Source organism: Phocoena phocoena, chromosome 4 (genome assembly GCF_963924675.1).
Source record: "Phocoena phocoena chromosome 4, mPhoPho1.1, whole genome shotgun sequence".
NCBI classification, from domain to species: Eukaryota; Metazoa; Chordata; class Mammalia; order Artiodactyla; family Phocoenidae; genus Phocoena; species Phocoena phocoena.
Genome location: NC_089222.1, coordinates 52,269,628 through 52,292,158, shown reverse-complemented (window position 1 = coordinate 52,292,158; position 22,531 = coordinate 52,269,628). Strand labels below are relative to the sequence as shown.

General features: G+C 37.2%; 1 protein-coding gene across 1 annotated transcript in view; it reads left to right on the top strand.

Annotated features, from left to right (window-relative positions):
* The window catches only part of SPATA16 (spermatogenesis associated 16), a 225,920-nt gene extending 203,633 nt beyond the window's left edge, over positions 1-22,287 (top strand). Inside the window, exon 10 of the mRNA XM_065875819.1 lies at positions 22,096-22,287. Within this exon, the coding sequence (XP_065731891.1) occupies positions 22,096-22,287 (192 nt within the window). The remainder of the gene's footprint in view (positions 1-22,095) is intronic.
* Positions 22,288-22,531: the final 244 nt, after the last annotated feature.

Here is a 22,531-nt window from a genome sequence, read left to right as displayed (position 1 = left end):
TGTTCATTCTAAAAGTTACTTTCTCTAAATTACCTAATATCTCTTTTGCTTGGCAGCCCAGCATTTACTGCATGTATTTTACACATTAAGTTTTGCAATCCTTTATAATTCTAGAGAATAACAAAATATCAGCTTATACCACTTGGTAGCTAAATGAACAATAGGACATCTTCTCATTCTGTATTGAAAGTGAGACTAATACAGAGTTCAGAGCAATTGGCTTGTCACTCTTTCAGTCAATTTATAGTGTACTCATTATATCTTTCATCTTTTGGAGAAGGGTAAAAATAAAAGTACCTTTACATGCAGCCCTAAAGGAAGGTATGGGGTCATTTATCATTCCAATTGTGACTTTCTTAAAATGGTGCATGTGGAGGAGGGAACAAGACTGTAGTCAAAAACACATACAAATGCCATAAGCACCAACACGCCCATATCTCTTAGCATCATTAAAACTGGATGTGTAAAACATATGTGTACTCTGCTAATATGGCTTTCTGCTGGAGAAGAGATTCTGGAGAAGAACATGAGGTGGCTGGTGAAAAGATGCATATGGACCAATGTTAGAGATCCTGACCCACAGATAGGATAAAGTTAGGCTTCTTTCTTACTGAATTGAAAGAAATTCGAGAAGCTTTTAACTTCCCAATACCTCTTATGGAGAGGAGACCCCCTTCAGCTTCACTGATTCACTTCATCATACTGATGATGATTTTCAGAAGCAACTGGGAAAACAGATACAAGAAATAAAAGTACATCTCCCTGAGGAACAGAGGTCAGAAATCATTTTTTTAAAGCCGTGATAGAGGGCTTCCACTTTCAGGAATATGGAGGAGACATGCTTTTCCCTATTCCTCACATTAAGTGAAACCTTGGACATTATATACAAATATAAGACTCTGAAAGGTGGAATGAAAAGGGAAATGACCTAGAGACATGGGGACCTGAGCAATAACACGGTGATGAGTTCACTGGATTTTTTTAAATTTATTTATTTTGCCTCATACATTCCACACTTCTTGATGACGAAACCCGGTAACCCAGAAACACTAACATGTGCAGACACACACAAAAAAACCCAGCAAAATCCAGCTCCCTCCAGCCAAAGGACAAGGAAAAAGGCAGCCTAGCAAGACAGAAAGTTCTTAGGCAATAATCATCCTACTCCAGCCAAACACCACAGAAAAAAGATGGTGATCCAACCCCAGCCATGTCAGCAAAGCCCAAGTGAGGAGTTAGACTTCTTCCCTCACCGGGCTATAATAAGGTGTCTCAACCTTCCCACCTGAAAAGGGTGGTGTCAAAGAAACTAAATAGGGAGCCTAGATATTCGTCCCCACTGGGTGTGGTGTCAGAGGAGGCCTAGTAGATGGTCAGAATTTTCACCACCCACCAACAGTCATGAGCCTGCCTCCTCAATGTGATGTCAGTGGAGGTCACATGGGGAGCAGTGATGAGGTACTGCTGGAGAGGTATCAGTGGAAACCTAGCGAGGAGCTTGAATGCTCATGCCAAGCCAGAAGTAATGAGGAACCCCTCCCTCAAGTGTCAATGGAGGCCGAGAGTGGAACCTGACCTTCTATCCCCACCTGGCAGTAATGAGGCAATGTCCCTCCCACCTCTTGCCATAGCAGTGTCAGAAAACCCAGCTAAAGCAGAAGGCTTAAATAAGATCCAGACTCTCATAACATTAATACCCCAAATGTACAGATTTCAATCAAAGGTCATGCATCATACCAAGAAACAGGAAGATCTCAAACCGAATAATAAAAGACAATCAACTGATGCTAACACAAAGATGTTAGAGCTATTATAATTATCTGACAAAGATTTTAAAGCAGCCACCATAAAAACGTTCTAATGAGCAATTAGAGACATCTTAAACCAAATTTTAAAATATGACATCAGATTATACTACAAAGCTATAGTAATCAAAATGGTATGGTACTGGAACAAAAATAGACACATAGATCAATGGAACAGAAAAGAGAGCCCATAAATAAACCCACACACTTATGATCAATTAATCTATGACAAAGGAGGCAAGAATATACAATGGGGAATAGAAAGTCTCTTCAGTAAGTGGTGCTGGGGGTCCCTGTGGCAGAGAGCAGGGTGAGAGGCCAACTGTGGCCTTCTCCCCAGGCCCTCCAGGCCACCTGGCCTTGGCGCCAGCAGGTGAGCTGGGTGTCTGGGGACAGGCTGAGGGCTGTGTCCCATGGAGCCCCAGAGCCCTCACCACAGCCACCCACCAGCTGGGCCCAGGCCTTGAGGCAGCGGTGAACCCCTCCCCCCATCCCCGCCTCTGCGACCTCATGGCGGCAACATCTCCATGGGTCGCAGTCCATGGAGGCTTCAGCAAGTGAAGGATATGCACACTGCCATTCAGGCTTGTCAGCTCCCCCACTCAGCTGTCCTCTGCTTCCTGCATCTCTCCAGTCTCCTAAATAACCACCACCACTTGCCCTAGAAATGGGATCTGGGCTTGGACCCAGCTGATTTGATTTGAGCTTTAAGCTCCCAAGTCCTCCAGCCCATCAGCCACCCCTGAGAGACTGAGGTTGACACCCAACGAGACACCCATTCCACATCCCTGGTACGATGTCTAAGGAGCTACTATCTGGATTTGGAGTCAAGACTACCCTCACCCTTGACTCACATGTTCCTCAATGTGTCTGGCACAGAGAGCCAGCCACTGTTCTAAAGATGACTTCCTTTTATTAATCTTCCTTTGAGAGCAAGAAGATAATAAGAGAAGGAACTAGCAGAGCACTCTTCTAAAGAGTCAGAAAGAAACAAGAACACAGCCAGAAAAATTGGGACTTAATAAATAACAAGCAAAGGAAATCATCAACAAACGAAAAGAGAACCTACAGAATGGAAGAAAATATTTGCAAACAATGGAACCAACAAGTGGTTAATTTCCAAAATATACAGACAGCTCATACAGCTCAATATCAAAAAAACAAACAACCCAATCCAAAATTGGGCAGAAAATCTAAATAGACATTTCTCCAAAGAAGACATGCAGATGGCCAATAGGCACATGAAATGATGCTCAACATCGCTAATTATTAGAAAATGCAAATGAAAACTGCAATGATATACCACATCACACCGGTCAGAATGGCCATCATCAAACAGTCTAGAAATAATAAATGCTGGAGAGGGTGTGAGAAATGGGAACGCTCCTACACTGCTGGTGGGAATGTAAATTGGTGCAGCCACTAGGGAGAACAGTATGGAGGTTCCTTAAAAAACTAAAAACAGAGTTAACATATGATCCAGCAATCCTACTCCTGAGCATATATCTGGAGAAAACCATACTTCAAAAAGACACATGCACCCCAATGTTCACTGCAGCACTATTTACAATAGCCAAGACATGGCAGTGACCTAAGTGTCCATCAATAGATGAATGGATAAAGATGCGGGGGATATATATATATATATATATATCCACAATGGAATATTACTCAGCCATAAAAAAGAAATAACGCCACTTTCAGCAGCATGGATGGACCTAGCGATTATCATAATAAGTGAAGTAAGTCAGATGGCCGCTGAGCCTGCGCATCCGGAGGCTGTGCTCCGCAATGGGAGAGGCCACAACAGTAAGAGGCCCACATACCACAAAAAAAATAAAATAAAATAAAAATACAATATACACACTACTATATATAAAATAGATAACCAATAAGAACCTACTGTACAGCACAAGGAACAATACTCAGTATCTTGCAATAAGCTATAATGGAAAAGAATCTGAAAGTTATATATATATATGTACAACTGAATCACTTTGCTTTACATCTGAAACTAACACAACATTGTAAATCAACTATATTTCAATAAAAATTTTAAAAATAATTTTTAAAAAGTGGTGCTGGGAAAACTGGAACAGCTACATGTGAAACAATGTAATTAGAACATTTTCTCACACAATATACAAAAATAAACTCAAAATAGATTAAAGACCCAAATATAAGACTGGAAAGCACAAATCTTCTAGAAGAAAACATAGGCAGAATATTCTTTGACATAAATTGTAGCAATATGTTTTTGGATCTGTCTCCTAAGCCAAAGGAAGCAAAAGCAAAACTAAACAAATGGGACCTAATTAAACTTAAAAGCTTTTGCACAGCAAAGGAAACCATCAACAAAACAAAAAGGCAACCTACTGAATAAGTGAAACATATTTGCAAATAATATAACTGATAACAGGTTAATATCCAAAATATATAAACAGATCATACAACTTAATATTAAAAAATACCTGATTAAGAAATGGGCAGAAGACATGAATAGACATTTTCCAAAGAAGACATACAGATGGCCAACAAGCACATGGAAAGATGCTCAACATCACTAATCATCAGGGAAATGCAAATCAAAACCACAATGAGATATCACTTCACACCTGTCAGAATGTTATTTGTGTTCTTTTTGAACACAAATATGTGTTCAGTGTTGGTGAGGTGTGGAGAAAAGGGGATCCTTGTACACTGTTGGTGGGAATGTAAACTGGTGCAACCACTATGGAAAACAGCAGGGAAGTTCCTCAAAAAACTAAAAGTAGAACTGCTATATGATACAGCAATTCCATTCTTCTGGGTATAGATCCCAAAAAACGAAAACACTAATTTGAAAAGATACCTGCATCCCAATGTTCATAGCAGCATTATTTACAATAGCCAAAATATGGAAGCAACCTAAGTGCCCATCAACAGATGAATGGATAAGAAAGATATGGTGTGTGTGTGTGTGTGTGTGTGTGTGTGTGTGCGTGTGTGTATAAATATATACACAAACAATGGAATACCACTCAGCCATCAAAAAGAATGAAATTTTGCCATTTACAATAACGTGGATGGACCTAGAGAGTATTATGCTTAGTGAAATGTCAGAGAAAGACAAATAGTCTGATATCATTTATATGTGGAATCTAAAACACAAAACAAATGAATATAACAAAAAAGAAACAAACTCATAGAAAACATACTAAAGGGAAGGGGGGAGGGGCAGATAGAGGTAGGGGATTAACAGGTACAAACTACTACGTATAAAATACGCTACAGTGATATATTGTACAGCACAGGGAATATAGCTAATAGTTTATAGTATAAATGAAGTATAATCCATAAAAATTTCAAATCACTACATTGTATACCTGAGACTAATATAATATTGTAAATCAACTATACTTCAATAAAAAAATAGAGAATCTCAGCAAAGAAACAGAAGACCTAAGAAGAACCAAATAGAAATTTTAGAACTGCAAAATATAATGACCAAAATAAGAAATTCAATGGAGGGGCTCAACATCAGAATGAATGGGAAAGAGGAAAGAATCAATGAATTGACAATAAGACAGTATAAATTATCCAATTGGAACAACAGAGAAAATAGACTGAAAAAAAAAATGAAAAGATCCTCAAGGAGCTGTGAGTCTAAAACAAAAAATCTACTATTTTTTGTTTAGGACCGGAGAAAATGGACAGGAATGAAAAAGTACCCAAAGAAATAATAGCTGAAAACCTCCATAATTTGGCAAAAGACAGAAAACTATAGATTCAAGAATTTGAGGGGCTTCCCTGGTGGCACAGTGGTTAAGAATCCGCCTGCCAATGCAAGGGACACAGGTTCGAGCCATGGTCCGGGAAGATCCCACATGCCACAGAGCAACTAAGCCCGTGCACCACAACTACTGAGCCTGTGCTCTAGAGCCTGCGAGCCACAACTACTGAAGCCCGCGTGCCTAGAGCCCACGCTCTGCAACAAGAGAAGCCACCACAATAAGAAGCCCATGCACTGCAACAAAGAGAAGCCCCTGCTCACCACAACTAGAGAAAGCCTGTGAGCAGCAAGGAAGACTCAACACAGCCAAAAATAAATCAATTAATTAATTTTTTTTAAAAAAAAGAATTTGAGTGAATTCCAAACAGGATAAACTCAAATTCACACCAGGATGCAGCACAGTCTAAATTTTAAACCTTAAAGATAAAGAAAGATCTTGAAAGCAGCAAAAAAAGAAATGATTCACTAACTATAGGGGAAAAACAATTTGAATGACAGTGGATTTTTCAGTAAAATATATGGGGGCCAAAAATAAGTGGCACATTTTTCAAATATTGAAAGAAAAGAATTGTCAACACAGAATGCTATACTGAACAAAAATATCTTTCAGGAATGAAGAGAAAATCAAGACATTCTTAGATGAAGGAAAACTAAGAGAATTTGTCGTCAGATAACTTACCGTAAAAAATGCCTGAAGGAAGTTCTCTAAATAGAAAGGAAACAATACAAGAAAGAACTGTAAAATATCAAGAAAACTGAAAGAACACAGCAAGCAGAAGTATGAGTAAAAACAATAGACTGTCCTCTTCATTATGTTTAACGGTGCAAGCAAAAATAATAACACCGTGTAATGTGATTCTAAATATACATGGAGTTCTGTTTTTCAGTTCCACATATAAGGAGCTTGGAATTCACCACTGCATCCTAAAAACAAGTAAAAAGCTGAACAGACTGAAAAAATCAATAACTCTTCTTGGGCAAATAAGAGACTGGACAACACAGGACAAATCACTGCTCCCAAGAAAGGAGAGACTAAGAGGTGAATGCAGGGAGATGTGGCTTTCTGGAGCAGAGACTCGTGAGCAGAAACTGCCATGGGAACCAGTGTTGGGGTTGGAAAGCCGGAATTATAACTGATAAATTGCTGTGCCAACAACTCTGAGTATTAAAATCTCTGGGGTGTGGGGGGGCTTCCCTAGTGGCGCAGTGGTTGAGAGTCCGCCTGCCGATGCAGGGGACGCGGGTTCGTGTCCCGGTCCGGGAAGATCCCACACGCCGCGGAGCAGCTGGGCCCGTGAGCCATGGCCGCTGAGCCTGCGCGTCCGGAGCCTGTGCTCCGCAACGGGAGAGGCCACAACAGTGAGAGGCCCACCTACCGCAAAAAAAAAAAAAAAGACTAAAACATAATCATAGGACTATAGAATGCTTCCCCTCCCCTCACAGCTGAGGACCACATTACTAAAGGTCTATTTATAGCAGTTCCTTTTACCCAGTACATCATGTCCAGCTAACAAAAAAAAACTTACAATGCATACATACCAAAAGGCCAAAAACACAATTTGAAGAGACAAAGCAATCATCAGAAGCAGATATGGCAGAGATGTTGTAATTATCAGACTAGAAATTTAACACAACAATGATTAATACACTAAGAACTCTAATGGATAGACAGCATGCAAGAAAAGATGTGTAATAATAATAGCAACAATATATTCAATTACATATGCTTATGTATATGTTTTAGGCATGTGTGTTTATATAATACATATATATGTACATATATAATATATATAATACATATATAATATACATATATGTATATATAATACAAATGCTTATGTTTGCTTATATATAAATAAAATGACAGCAAAGATACAAGGGACTAGAGAAAGGAATTAGGATTATTTTATTATTATACAGTACTGACACTACCTGTGTAGTGGTATAGTGTTGTTTGAGAGTAGACTTGGATTAGTTGTGAATGTATATTGCAAACTCTAGGTCAACCACTAAAAAAAGTCAAAAAAAAAAAGAGGTATAACTAATATACTAAGAAAGGAGAAAAAATAAATGAAGGAAGGTAAAGAGACATTTAAAAAGGCAAGGTTTCTTTTTTTTTTCAATATTTATAGATTATACTCCATTTAAATTTATTACAAAACAGTGGCTGTGTTTCTCTGTGCTGTATAATATATCCTTGCTGCTTATCTATTTTTTTTTTAACATCTTTATTGGGGTATAATTGCTTTACAATGGTGTGTTCGTTTCTGCTTTATAACAAAGTGAATCAGTTAAACATATACATATGTTCCCATATCTCTTCCCTCTTGCATCTCCCTCCCTCCCACCCTCCCTATCCCACCCCTCCAGGCGGTCACAAAGCAGGGAGCTGATCTCCCTGTGCTATGCGGCTGCTTCCCATTAGCTATCTACCTTACGTTTGGTAGTTATCTTTAACTACCATAACTACTAAATATGTTATACAAAAAATACACTAAAAACACTCTAAATATATTAAAATGAAATTATAAAAAATGTTCAAGTATCCATAGGAAGGTAAGGAAAAAAAAGCAAAAACCAAACAAAAAGAAAGCAAAAAATAAAATGACAAACTAAGTCCTAACATACCAACAATTATATTAAATGTAAATGGTCTAAATACAAGAATTAAAAGACAAACTGGCAAAATTGATTTAAAATTATAATCCAACTATATACTGTCTACAAATTCACTTCAAATATAATGACATAGGCAGGCTAAAAATCAAAGGTAAATACAAATATTAATATAAGGAAAACAGTAGTGACTATATCAATATCAGACAAAGTAGACTTCAGAGAAAAGAAAGTGGACAGAGAGGACATTATAGAGAGAAACATTATGTAATAGTAAAAGAATCAGTCCACCAAGAAGACATAGCAATCCTAAATGTGTATGCACCAAACAACAGGGCTGCAAAGTATATGAAACAAAAACTCAAGGGACTAAAAGGAAAAACAGACATGTCCACAATTATAGTTGGAGATTTCAAACCCTCTCTCTCAACAGTTGATAAAACAAATAAACAGAAAAATCAGAACTCAATAACACCATCAACCAATGGGATCTAACCAACATTTATAAAATAATCCATCCACTAACAGCAGAATACACATCTTTTCAAGTGTCCATAGAACATATACCAAAATAGACCATATCCTGGGCCATAAATAAACTTTGACAGATTTTTAAAAACAAATATTAAGGAAGGTTTTCTTCAACTACAGCAGAATTAAACTAGAGATCAATAATAAAAAGATAACAGTAAATGTTCTAAATACTTGAATAGTCCATGGAACAAAGAGGTATCAAGGAAAATGAAAAAATACACTGAATTGAATAAAAATTAAAATATAACATATAAAACTTTGTGGGATACAGCAAAAACAGCACTGAATTGAATAAAAATTAAACTATAACATATAAAACTTTGTGGGATACAGCAAAAACAGCACTGAATTGAATAAAAATTAAACTATAACATATAAAACTTTGTGGGATACAGCAAAAACAGCACTGAAAGAGAAACTCAGAACACCAAATGCATACGTTATAAAAGAGGAAAAAAATCTCAAATCAATAATTGAAGCCCTGGGGCTTCCCTGGTGGCACAGTGGTTGAGAGTCCTCCTGCCAACGCAGGAGACACGGATTCATGCCGCGGAGCAGCTAGGCCCGTGAGCCATGGCCGCTGAGCCTGCATGTCCAGAGCCTGTGCTCCGCAATGGGTGAGGCCACAACAGTGAGAGGCCCACACACTACAAAAAATAAAAATAAAAAAATAATAATTGAAGCCCTGACTCAAAAACCTAGTAAAGGAAGAGCAAAATAAACCCAAAACAGAAATATAAAAGGAAATAATAAAGGCAAGGCTAGAAACCAATGAAATGGTAAACAGAAAAATAGAGAAAATCAATGAAACAAAGAGCTGGTCTTTAAACATATCAGTAAAATTTACAAACCTCTTGTAAGACTAATGAAGAAAAGAAGAGAGAAGACAAAATCATCCATATCAGGAATGAAATAGGATATCACTACAGGCCCTGCAGAAATCAAAATTATAATAAGGGACTACTACAACTAACTCTACGCATAAAAATTTAACAATGTAGATGAAATGTACCGATTTCTCAAGAAACACAAAGTACCATAACTCACCCAATATGAAATAAGTTGAATCACTCTGTAACTATTAATGACATTTAATTCATAATTTTTAAACTCCCCCAAAAGAAATCTTTAAGCCCAGCTGGTTTGACACCAGTTCCACACAATCTCTTTCAAAAAGTATAAGAGAAAGGAAGCACTCTCCAATTCATGCTATAAAGTTAGTATTACCTGATACCAAACAGACAAAAACAGTACCAAAAAAAAAAAACCAAAGGAAAAAAAACACCCCTAAACCCTGCAAACTAATATCTCTTATGAATATACCTGTAAAAATCTTTTTTTAAATTTTTAAAATGTCAGCAAATAGAATTCAGCAATATATTAGAATTATATGCCATAACCAAGTGAGGTTCATTCAAGAGATGCAAACAAGCTATCTGAATATTTAAAATTCAATGTAATCTACTATATCAACAAAATACAGGAAAAAAAGTCACAAAATCATACCAATTGAGGCATTAAAAAATTGACAAAACTCAACACCCATTCATGATAAAAACTCTCAGACAACTACAAATAGAAGAGGATCTCCTCAAATTGTTAAATAGCATCTACAAAAATCCTAGAACTAACATACTTAATTGTGAAAGACTGAATGCTTTCTCCCTAAAATCAGGAACAAGACAAGGATGTCTGCTCTCAGCACTGTTATTCAACACTGTTGTTAGAAATTCCACCTATTGCAGAAAGGCAAGAGAAAGGAAGAAAAGGCATATATATCAGGAAGGAAAAAATAAAACTTTGTCAATAATGTAAGTATTATTGTCAACAGAGAAAAACAAAAAAAAAGTAAACCCCCAAAAAAAAAATCTTAAAATAAGTGAGTTCATTAAGGTTGCAAGGTAAACATACAAAACTCAATTGTATTTCAATATACTAGCAATAATCAGGGACAGTAAAATGTTAAATATAGTACCATTTACAAATTTCAGAAAAAGTGAAATGCTTTGGTGTAATTCTAACAAAACATACACAGAGGGGCTTCCCTGGTGGCGCAGTGGTTGAGAGTCCGCCTGCCGATGCAGGGGACACGGGTTCGTGCCCCGGTCCGGGAAGATCCCACATGCCACGGAGCGGCTGGGCCCGTGAGCCATGGCCGCTGAGCCTGCACGTCTGGAGCCTGTGCTCCACAACGGGATGGGCCACAACAGTGAGAGGCCCGCGTACGGCAAAAAAAAACAAAAAAACAAAAAAAAACATACAGAGCTTGTATACTGAAAACTATGAAACTGTAACGAAAGAAAGCAAAGATCTAAATAAATGGAGAGCCATGCTGTGTTCATGGATTGGAAGACTCAACATAGTATAGACATCAATCTCTCAAAATTGATGATTTAATGCAATTCCTATTAAAATCTCTGTAAGAATTTTCATAAAGACAAGACTATTTTAAAATTTATGGAAAGCCACAGTAAACAGAATAGCTAAGACACTTTAGAAAAAGAGTGAACTGAAAGGAATCAGTCTACCGGATTTCAAAACTTTTTATATAGCTACAGTAATTAAGACTTTGTGGTATTAGTGGAATGTAGACACAAAGATCAATGAAACAAAATTGAAAACCGTAAGTAAATTCACATAAATATGCTCAATTGATTTTTTTATAAAGGCACAAAAGCAATTCAATAAAGCAAAGATAGGCTTTTCAATAAATGGTGCAAGAGTATTTGTACATCCATAGGTGAAAACAAACCAAAAAACAAACAAAAAAATTGACCTAAGTCTGACACTTGATACAAATATTGACTCAAAATGTAAAACTTTTAGAAAAAAAACATAGGAGAAAATCTTTGGAATCTTAGTCTATGCAAAGCATTCTTAGACGTGACACCAAAAGTATGATCCCTAAAAATCTAATTGATAAATTAGACTTCATCAAAATTGAGAACTTTTACTCTGTGAAAGATTCTGTTTAAAAGGATGAAGAGACAAGTTACAGAATGACAGAAAATATTTGCAAACCACATGCCCAAAAAAAGACAAGTATTTCGATTTATAAAGAACTCTCAAAATTCAACAGTAAAAATTTAAAAAGTTAATTCAATTTGAAAGTGGGGAAAAGACATGAACAGACATTTCACCAAAGAGAATGTCAAATAAGCACATTAAAACATATTCAATATCATTAGCTATTAGGGAAATGCAAATTAAAACCTCAATGCGATAAATCACTCCACACCTATCAAAATGGCTAAAATAAAAATTAGTAGCAGCATTAAATGCTGGTGTGAATGCAGAGAAATTGGGTCACTCACACATTGCCCGTGGGAATGTAAAACAATACAGCCACTGAGGAAAACAATATGACAGTTTCTTTAAAAAACTAATTATGCAACTAACAAATGACTCAGCAATTATACTCCTGAGCATTTATTTATCCCAGGGAAATGAAGTCTAATGTTCACACAAAAACCTGTATACAAATGTTCATAGCAACTTAATTTATAATAGCCAAAAATTGGAAGTAATCTAGATATCCTTCAAAGAGTGAATCATTAAACTGTGGTGCATCCATACCATGGAATACTACTCAGCAATAAAAAGGAACAAACTGTTGATACACACAACAAACTGAATAAATCCCCAGAGAATAATGGAGTTATATACTATATGATTCCATTTATATAATCTTCTTAAAATGAAAAAATTACAGAAATGGACAACAGATTAGTGGTTGCCAGGGGTTAAGGAGGTGGAGCCAGGAGGAAAGTGGGTGTGGTTATAAAAGGGCAACACAAGAGATCTTGTGGTGATGGAACTGTTCTATATCTTGACTGTACCAGTGTTAATATCCTGGCTGTAATATTCTACCACAGTTTTGCAAGATGTTACCATTAGGGCAAACTGATAAAGAATACACAGATTCTTCCTGTATTACTTCTTACTGATGCATGTGAATCTGCAATTATCTCAAAATAAAAAGTTTAAAAAATATATACTCAAACCTCCAAATAAATTATGCCATTCAATGTGGAAAAATAAAATTTTATTTTATTTTTTAAAATATTTATTTATTTGGCTGTGTTGGTTCTTCGTTGCAGCACACAAGATCTTCCTTGCAGCACATGGGATCTTTCGTTGCGGCACTCGTTGGGGGACACAGCCTCTTCACTGAAGCGCGCGGGCTTCTCTCTAGTTGTGGCGTGCGGGTTTTCTCTTCTCTAGTTATGGCGCGGGCCCCAGGGCACGTGGTCTCTGTACTTTGTGGCACATGGGCTCTCTAGTTGAGGCTCAAGAGCTCAGTAGTTGTGGCGCACAGGCTTAGTTGCCCCACGGCATGTGAGATCTTAGTTCCCCCACCAGGGGTCGAACCTGCATCCCCTGCATTGGAAGGCGGATTCTTTACCACTGGAACACCAGGGAAATCCCCAAAACTAAAATTTTAAAAAGCCATGATACATTGTTTCATGAACGAAGTGATAGCGAGGTTTCATAATTGCGCTTTAACTGTATACTAAACATAATTTCTTTAAAGTGCTATCATTATGGGAATTTTCAATTAGGACTTGGTAATACAGTTTAGCTGGAAGTTTTTTGCACATTTTGTAACATATCACAGGTAGATGACTTAGATTTCCACATTGTACTTTTTTATGACTAAAATACCAACTAACATACAAAATTCACTAAATTTAAATGGAGAAATATGAGGCTTGTTTGCCTATTTGAATGCTAGCCAAAAGCTAAAGGAAACTGCTATACTATGAATAGCAGAAACAACTCTGTTTCAGAAACTAAGTTTATTTTAGAAATTAATTTCAAGCCTGTTTGAAAACAATTGTCATTCTAATAAGAATTAAAATTCAAACCATTTTGGATGATAAATATTTAAAAGCATTTGGTCTGGAAACTAAACTGGAACAGAGCAAGGAAACTAATGTTATCAAATCCACTGTGGTCCACACTGCTAACCCCTGGAAAAACATCCTCGTTCTGTAACCACCACTACAGTCAGAGAAACATGATATTTATTCCTGAGGATCCAATTCTTATTTCATCTATCTTTTGTCTTCTTAGAAGACATCTTTAAAAGCTTTATTTAAAAAAAAAATCCTTTGTGCACCCAATTCCTGATGCATGAACATGTACAAACATACCTAATCTTCTCTCCTAAATCCAGACTACATGAAATCCAATAGGAAGTCCCATTTCAAGCCCAGTGTCTTCCTTCTCTGCATAATTTACCCATGCATTTATGTTTGAGATCAACCTCCTCTAATTGCCATTATTGGAAAGAAACTACACTGTTTCCCAAGGTATACACTAAGCCTGTGCAGGGGACACCAACAAAGTAGGGAGCATCAACCGACAGGAAAAGTGAAAGGTAGAAATTATCAAAGTTATGTATGAGGGGAAAATTAGAACTTAATTGAGCTATATGGCTTAGTACAGATCTCCTCAACTTACACTGGGGTTACATTTCAATAAACTCATCATAAATTAAAAATACTGTAAGTTGGAAATTATTTAATACATCTAACCTTCTGAACATCATAGCTTAGCCTAGCCTACCTTAAATGTGCTCAGAACACTGAAATTAGCCTACAGTTGGGCAAGATCATCTAACACAAAGCCTATTTTATAATAAGTATTGAGTAGCTCATGTAATTTACGGTACTGAATACTGTACTGAAAGTGAAAACTAGGATGGTTGTATGGGGACAGGATGGTTATAAGTGTATGGGTTGTTTACCCTCGGGTCACAGGGCTGACAGGGAGCTGCAGCTCACTGCGGCTGTCCAGCATCACAGGAGTATCAGACCCCATACTGCTAGCCCAGGAAAAGACCAAAATTCAAAATCCGGTCTCTACTGAATGCATATCGTTTTTGCATCATCATAAAGTTGAAAAATTCTGAGTCGAACCATCATAAGTCAGGGACTGTCTATAGCTGTATTAATTTGCTAAGACTGCTGTAACAAAGTACCACACACTGAGTGGCTTGAACAACAGTTTATCATCACAGTTCTGAAGGTTGATAGTCCAAATTCAAAGTGTCAGCAGGGTTGGTACCTTCTGAGGGCTGTGAGGAAGAATCAGTTCCATGCCTCTCCCCTCGTTTCTGGTGGTTTGCTGGCAATCTTTATCATACCTTGGCTGTAGGAGCATCACCTCAACCACTGCCTTCATCTTCATAAGTTAGTCTTCCTGTGTGAGTGACTGGGTCCAAATATCCCGTTATCCAGTCATTTGGGGTTAAGGCCCACCCTAAAGACCTCATTTTAACTTGATGGTCTCTATAAAAACCCTATCTCCAAATAAGGGTACATCCTGAAATACTGGGGGTTAAGACCTCAACACAGGAATTACGAGGGAACGAAATTCAACTCATCCCAGTAGTGTTTCATTTTAAATGACTCTGGGAGGGAAAGGGCCACCCAGATCTTCACGGTGACTCTCCTCCCCCTCACCCCATCTGAATGACTCCCCTTCCAAGGCTCTATTAGGCCATGGCTGTGTGTCCCTTTCTGTTATCATCTCTTATCAGCTTTGCTTGTGTTGAGCTTCTTGTCATTTTTTTCCTTAGTTTGTCCCCATTTCTAACTCTCTATGTTCTAAAACTCAGTTTCTCCCCCAGCAATGCCCTTGGTCTCATGGCCAGCCTTTGCATAAAGAATGGAAACTGGTACTATTGCTTTCACCTCTGGCTCACATGCCTTCAATTACCAAATGAAAATAGGTTGGATCAATGTGCAAATGAAGCCACAGTCAGCCCCACAAAACGAGAGTGAGTCAGTAGCAATCCTCCTTCACAAGAAAGCTCTCAAGTGAACAGAGGATCTCCTGACCTCAGAGCATCCCCATACTTCCCACCTACACAAAAGATACAAACCAATTTTATAGTAAAAGACTACTGGAGAAAATATTCAAGTACGTTTTTATCACGCCTATACGGAAAGTGACTATGAAGTGGTTTTATGTGGGAAAACATTTTAATCTGTAAAAACGTTGCATTTTATCCTGGAATCTAGTAGAAAAATCTTAAGTTTCGATACGCTAAAAAAATCATTAACTGAGAAAACGAATAATCTGATGATTGAATAATCTGAAGCAGTTAATAGGGTAAGAAAGAAAGTGTGCTATAAACTACCTTCTAGTGTTAAGCTAATCTGTAATAGGGGTCCTTTGGATGCAAGACAAAATATTGATACATCTGGAGAAAAAGATATAGGTCTTATAGATATGATCATTTTATAAGTAAAATACAACGAAGTACTGAGAACCCTAGTATCCATGGGGGTTTATATCAACCAGTTCGATACCTTTCTTTATATACAAAACTACAACAACAGAAGTGGTTGGATCCCTCTCATTTCCATAGTGCTTCTCCAATGTGGTACAAGGCAAATTGCAATGGGTCCTTCTTCCACTGAGCACATTTCTATACAGTGAATCCAGGCCAAACTAAACATCATTAAAGTAGTACCTTAAAGTTGGAATGGATGTTAAAAGCTTCTTTAATCCAACCCTCAGCTCACACATGACCCAAATAATTCATACCTGCCAAAAAAGTCATCTAATGTTTGATTTCCAGTCTCTGGTGATGAGGGTCACTATACCTTACCCTAAAACCCCTTCCATTTTTTATACAGTTGTGAAAATATAATATCTACTTTTTTATTCATTTAACTACTCATTTAGCTGTTTATCACTTCAACAAATATTTATTGAGAACCTATTATGAAACCACCAGGCACTACACAATGTGCTATTATAATCCTTGTAGAGGACTTAGGCATTTATGAAGAGCTTTCCACAAACATCAAGACATTTAATCCTCACAAAAAACCTGTAAATAGACTCTGGTTATTAATTTGTTATTTCCACTAGAGATGAGAAAATTAAAGTTCAGAATTTAAGTCACATCACCAGTGAAAGAACTGAGAATCAAACTGGTAATTCTAGATAGTACTCTTTCAAATGTATAAACTAACACAAAACAAATTCATCACCCCTTCACATAACAATGTTGATATACCTAAAGATATCACAGATTCCTGTTATGTATTCTCTTCTCCCCAGTAAACACCTCCAGATCCTCCAATGTTTCATCATACAAATTGGAGTTAAGACCCTGGACATACCCAGAACCGAGCATGATAGCCCATATGAAACAGGACCTGACCAGAAAAGGGAAAAACTATTGCCCCCTTTGAGACACATTTTAAATATTGTAGTCTATAATCAGATCAGTTTTGGGTAACCAGGGAATACTGTTGATTTACATTGAATTTGCAGCTAATATGTAATATCAGAAACTCATATCTTCCCACTCCTTTCTCTGCCCCCTCTTAATTTTGTCTGTTATATAGTGGAATTTTGAGACCTAATCACAAGACTTTAAAGTATGTCAAACACCTACACTTAGCACAGTTACTGAGGCAGCAACCTCCACAGAGTGGAGGTCAAAAACACAAGAACTATTAGATAAAGTTGTTTAGCTTTTAATTTTATTTCACTTTTATAGGTATGTTTTATTTATTTGTATTTTTTTCTATTTACTGGGCATACACTTCCAGATTCAAGTATTAATACTACCACTAAATAATAGCAATTTAAACCTATGCAAATACTTCACATAAATTGTTTAATTTAATCTCATTAGGACCCTGTGAAGCAATTGACAATGAAGAAACTTTCGTTCCAAGAAATTAAATAAGTTTGCCCAAAAGCCACGAAGAACATGCTGGAGCTGGGATTCCCACCCAGATATATCTGACTTTGACCCAGCAGGCTGTCTCTCTGCCATGACCACCTTTTTGTTCTGAATAACTGAAAGCGTCATTTTTTGTTTGTCTTTCTTAGGACTGTTTAACTGCCAAAATGCTTTTCACATGGTAAACTACAAAATAGTGGGTTGTTTTTTCTTTTCTATTAGGAGTTTTCATCATTCTGACTTTTAGCCTAGTACTAGGCTATTATTATAGGTCCAGTTTTTTTAACACATTCCTGATTATGGGACCTTTTTCTACCTCTTATATTTCTCACTAATCAAACTCATCCTTTTTCCCTAAAACTGTTCATTGAATTTTATTCCTTACCTCATTAAGATACCATCAATGTCTCAAATGAGAAACTTCAGAGTCATTACTAATTCTGCTTGCCTTCTAACCCCAACACAGAATTTTTCATCAAGACTATAGCTCTTACTTCCCAAACATCTCTTAAATCCTTGATGCAGGCCCCAATAGTATTTTTCATATCATACTGCACTGGGCCCTAAATGATCCACCTGCTTCTAGTCTCCCTGGCTGCATTCCACCCCAAACAATGCACCAGATTTATCTTCCTAACCACATAGCTAAGTATTTTTCAACGTTTTATAAGCTGACCCCAATCTATATTTCCTGCTGTGTATATCTCTACTCTCTGTTCCCCCATGGCCACATCTATGCTATGTGGCCCACCCCTGTCAAATAGCCCATGTTCTTTCACAACCTTGCTTTTTTGGATCCCATTTCCTCTGTCTGGAATGAGTTTCTTGTCCTGGCAAAGACCCAGCTCCTATCACCTCCAATATACCTCCACATTCCTTCAGATAGAACTCACTGTTCTGACATTTTTGCTAACACAACTTTTTGTACATAATTCTTATATAAACACGCATGCTTTGTTGCAATCATGTTTTCATCAACGGCCTCTCCTACATGAATGAGTTCCTCATAAACAACCATCTCGATATTTTTGCTTATCACCTTAGTACAGTGCCAAATATTGTACACAGTAGATGTTTAATAAATATTTTCATGAAAGAATGAAAGTACTTCCTTTGAGATCTGAGCTGATTAGAAATTTTCCTATAATACATATTGGTCTGTTTAGTTACCTCCACATTTCTTCTTAATTGGTATTATTTGTTTTTGTACTGTTAGAATTTCAACTTTGAAATCTCCTGTACTTCTCAGGCTGTCTTCTCTTTTGTGGTTTCAAAGTCATCTTTGTTCTGAACTTTTGACTCCACAGTAAGTCATGACTGACAGACTTTTGTGCCTAAGAATTTTAAAATCCTCAGAAATTAGTCGATAACAATTTCCTAACTCTTTGATGAGGATTAAGATTGACAACCATATGATAGGTGAGAATCTGCCCTTTTACTGAGAACTTCAGTTCCCCTCAATCATCCAGAATCCCCAAATTCTCTACAAACTCATTTGGTCTGATATTCACATCTCAGTAATGCCAAGTCAGCACTGGCACACAGATAGACAAGAAAATGTTATCTGCCCATTTTGCAAATGGGAAAATTAGACCCAGAATGACCAAGGAGACTATCTGATATAGTTAAGCAAGTAGACCCTATACTACAAAGAAGGTCTAATAAGGCCTCTGCTCCAAAAACTGGCTCATTTCCTTCCTTACATATTTCTTTGTGTTTTATTTCCCTAAGGGCTTTATAGAAATTTCTATCATTTGCAATCTGTTCTTCTTAGTTATATGAATCTATTTTCTCTTCAACCATCATTTTTCTTTCCTTGACTTAAAAAAAGAAAATAAAGAACCAGCTTTACTAAAAACATGTTGCAGCTCTCCTACACTTCAGTAACTACAGAAGCTAAAACTGACTTACTTTACTGCATGTTCTGTCATTCATCTAATGGTATAATCTAAGAGAATAACCTCTGGTTTGAAAATTATAAGGGCACATCTTAAGACTGGACAAACTTAAATCTGATGTGAGTACAAGTCATGGAATTTTTTGGCGTGGTGTGTCCTTGGAAATTATCCGGGCTACCCCTTTCTTTACTGAAGGCTGGTGAAAACTGAAGCTCAGAAAGGCCAGTGACTTTTCTGGTGTCACAGATCAAGATTATAAGCCAGGCCAAGAACAGAACTCAACACTCCTGACTCCTTTCCCAGTGCCCTTTCTACTTTTGGCTGTTTCAAGTATGGAGACCACACCTTGTTATTACCTTGCCTAGACTCAAAGCTAAACAATGGTAATAGAATGATGGGATATGAAAGTGATTAATCTTTAAGAGAAAAGAAAGCCTTCTGATATGCTTCATACCAGTCATCACTTTGAGTATGGAAAAACACATTGGTTTCTGAACACACTGATGTCTTCAGCTCTATTATCAGAGAGTAGGATTGTTGAGGGTCTACCATATTCTAGTTATTGGGAATAGTGAACACCATGGACCTAGCTGCCTGCCTTATGGAGCAAGCCCAGATGGGAAGATAGATATTATATAAATCATTATAAACAATTAAGTAAAAACTTACAATATGCAAAGAGATGAATCGGCTGCTGTGGGAATATGTTACTGAAAGCCCCAAACTGGTCTGGGTTATCAAGAAGTATGTCCCTGAGGCACTGATGTTGAACCTGAAATCCAGAGGATATGTAAGGGTTCCAATGGGAGTATTCCATCAGAGGACATAGAATTAGGAAGATCAAGGGTGCAGAGAATGCTGCACGGTTGTGTTTAGAAAACTGAGAGATGTACCACAGGGCTAAGGCAAATGTAGTGACAGGAGACAGAATTAGAGACAGAAGTGTAACCAGATCACCCAGAGCTGTGTAGATCATGTTAAGGGCTTGGGAATCCACTTAGGCATTTTAAGCAGGGGGAAATGTGACCAGATATACATTTTAAAAAGATCATTCCAGTATTCTTAGGAGAATGGGTTAAAAGGATAGCATGTAGACAGACCAGGCAGGAGGTGAACACCTAGGCCAGGTGAGACATGTACATAGTCTGTACTCTAGACCTCCCAGTTTAATTCAGCAGTACTCTCTATTCCAATGACATAGCTTGTGTTTCTTCTTTGCCTTTTTTAATGAAAGGCAAACCAGTTAGTCAACACTGCTCTTAATAAACACAATCTTTAAAAAAGATAGCAGCCACCTAATGGATATTTTAAAACAATTATTTTTCTGTATCATTGAAGGAAGCTCTTCTTGCTGCATTAGGGTTGTAATTGTAACTGTATTTGGACTAACTGCAAACATTATCACTGTAAAGAGCTTTGACTTAAACCATACATTTTCAGCACAAATAACATGAGTGAGTAATCAACTCTATCGAAGCAACAGTAAAGTGCTATCCATCGTATTTATTTTGATTGTGCTCTGTGTTAATTTTTTACTTATGGTTTTGGTGTAAGTTGGATAGTAAAAGTGGATGGAATACCTAGAATAATGCATTGACTTCACAACAGGATCCAAAAATATTCTGTCAAATCATTTTGATGATTGCTGCAATAATCAGATATCGTAAATATGTACTTTTGGAAAAATTTACCTGAAGTAATTTTAGGTTTTCAAAAAGAATTGTTTTCACATAAATAAATTATCTTATTTTCTTAAGGAAACCAATGGACAGTTTTCATCACCTTGTGTGATATAAGACCTAACTCTAACATATAAATGAGTGCTACCATTTATTACTCTCTTTTTGACAACCTGAATTATCTTTTGGCTATTACTCTGAATGATGAATCAAGTGATTTAAAAGTAGAGCTCAAAACCGGAAAATTGAACTTGTAAGCGCTTTTATCTTAAGTAGACAATACGTTAATATACCTTGAAGAGTAAGTGCTCTAGCTTTGAGCTAACTTTACGACAACAGGTTCTTCAGTGAGTGATTTTAGACTAATACAATATGCAGGTCTTGGGAATCAGGGTTAAGTATGAATTGTTTTTCATCATGAAAGCCCAACTCAGCAGATATGTAAACTGTTTTACTCTGACAAATAGTATAATACATTCAACCAACTGTCACTGAATAATGATAAGTTTTCTTTGGAGAAAGACAAATAATTTATTTCTAAGAACTATTGTTTTGTATATCGTTATTTTATCTTATTTTATTTCAACTTTTGATTTAAAAGAGAAATGGCTCTTGCTAAGACAATGTGGAATATTCATTTTTCTCCCAAGGTGGCCTGGGGTATACCAGGGCTAGAATCTCTGGTTTTGAGGGGAGTAGATTTTGTTTCATTATTCTTTCAGAAAATTGAATGATTTTTCACCATTTATTCCTTTTCGAAATCCCTGGTTCTACTGACCAGTAAAGACAGCAGGTGATGATAATCCCCAGTCCCATCCCCAATATGGGGATACCACTCATTACCACTGAGTGGTAAAGCAAATTCCTGCATGTCTGCTTCACGTTGGTAAAACAAAGGACCCTGAAATTAAAACAAAAAGGGGGCTTTTACACTTAATTGTGTCTGTCTCCGCCAGTCCTGTTCCAACATGGACCTGTATGTGCCGTTTACTTTTAAGTTCCTCACCATATTCCTAAGTACACAAAACCTGGGGAAACAACAACGAATCTTGTTGTATCTGTTTATTTCTTCTAGGTTGGACGAATTGAAGACTTTCTATACCAATTAGAGGATAGTTTCTTAAAAACTAAAAAACAGAGAACTGCTCGAAGGCAAAAAACAAAAATGAAGCAGCTTCAAACTGTACAGCAAAAGCTAGTCACTGGAGAGCAGGCAACACCACCGAGACGTTCCAGAAAAAGGGCCAATGGCATCTCGCCAGCCTGACTGTGACAGCCCAGCAACAAAGGCCTACGCCAAAAGAAATGAGGTGGTGCCCCGCTTGGCAAAGAGGGTCTACACTTCGTTAATCTCAACTGGCAGCAATAAATGTTCTCAGCAAGTTTGGCCTGACTCTTGCTCAAATTCGTCTTACTTAGTTAAACAGCTTATAAAGCAACCATTGCCGCCTCTTTCACCTGTCTTGCTCTTTCAACGTTGACTAAAGTACACCAGGTCTACCCAAGTTCAC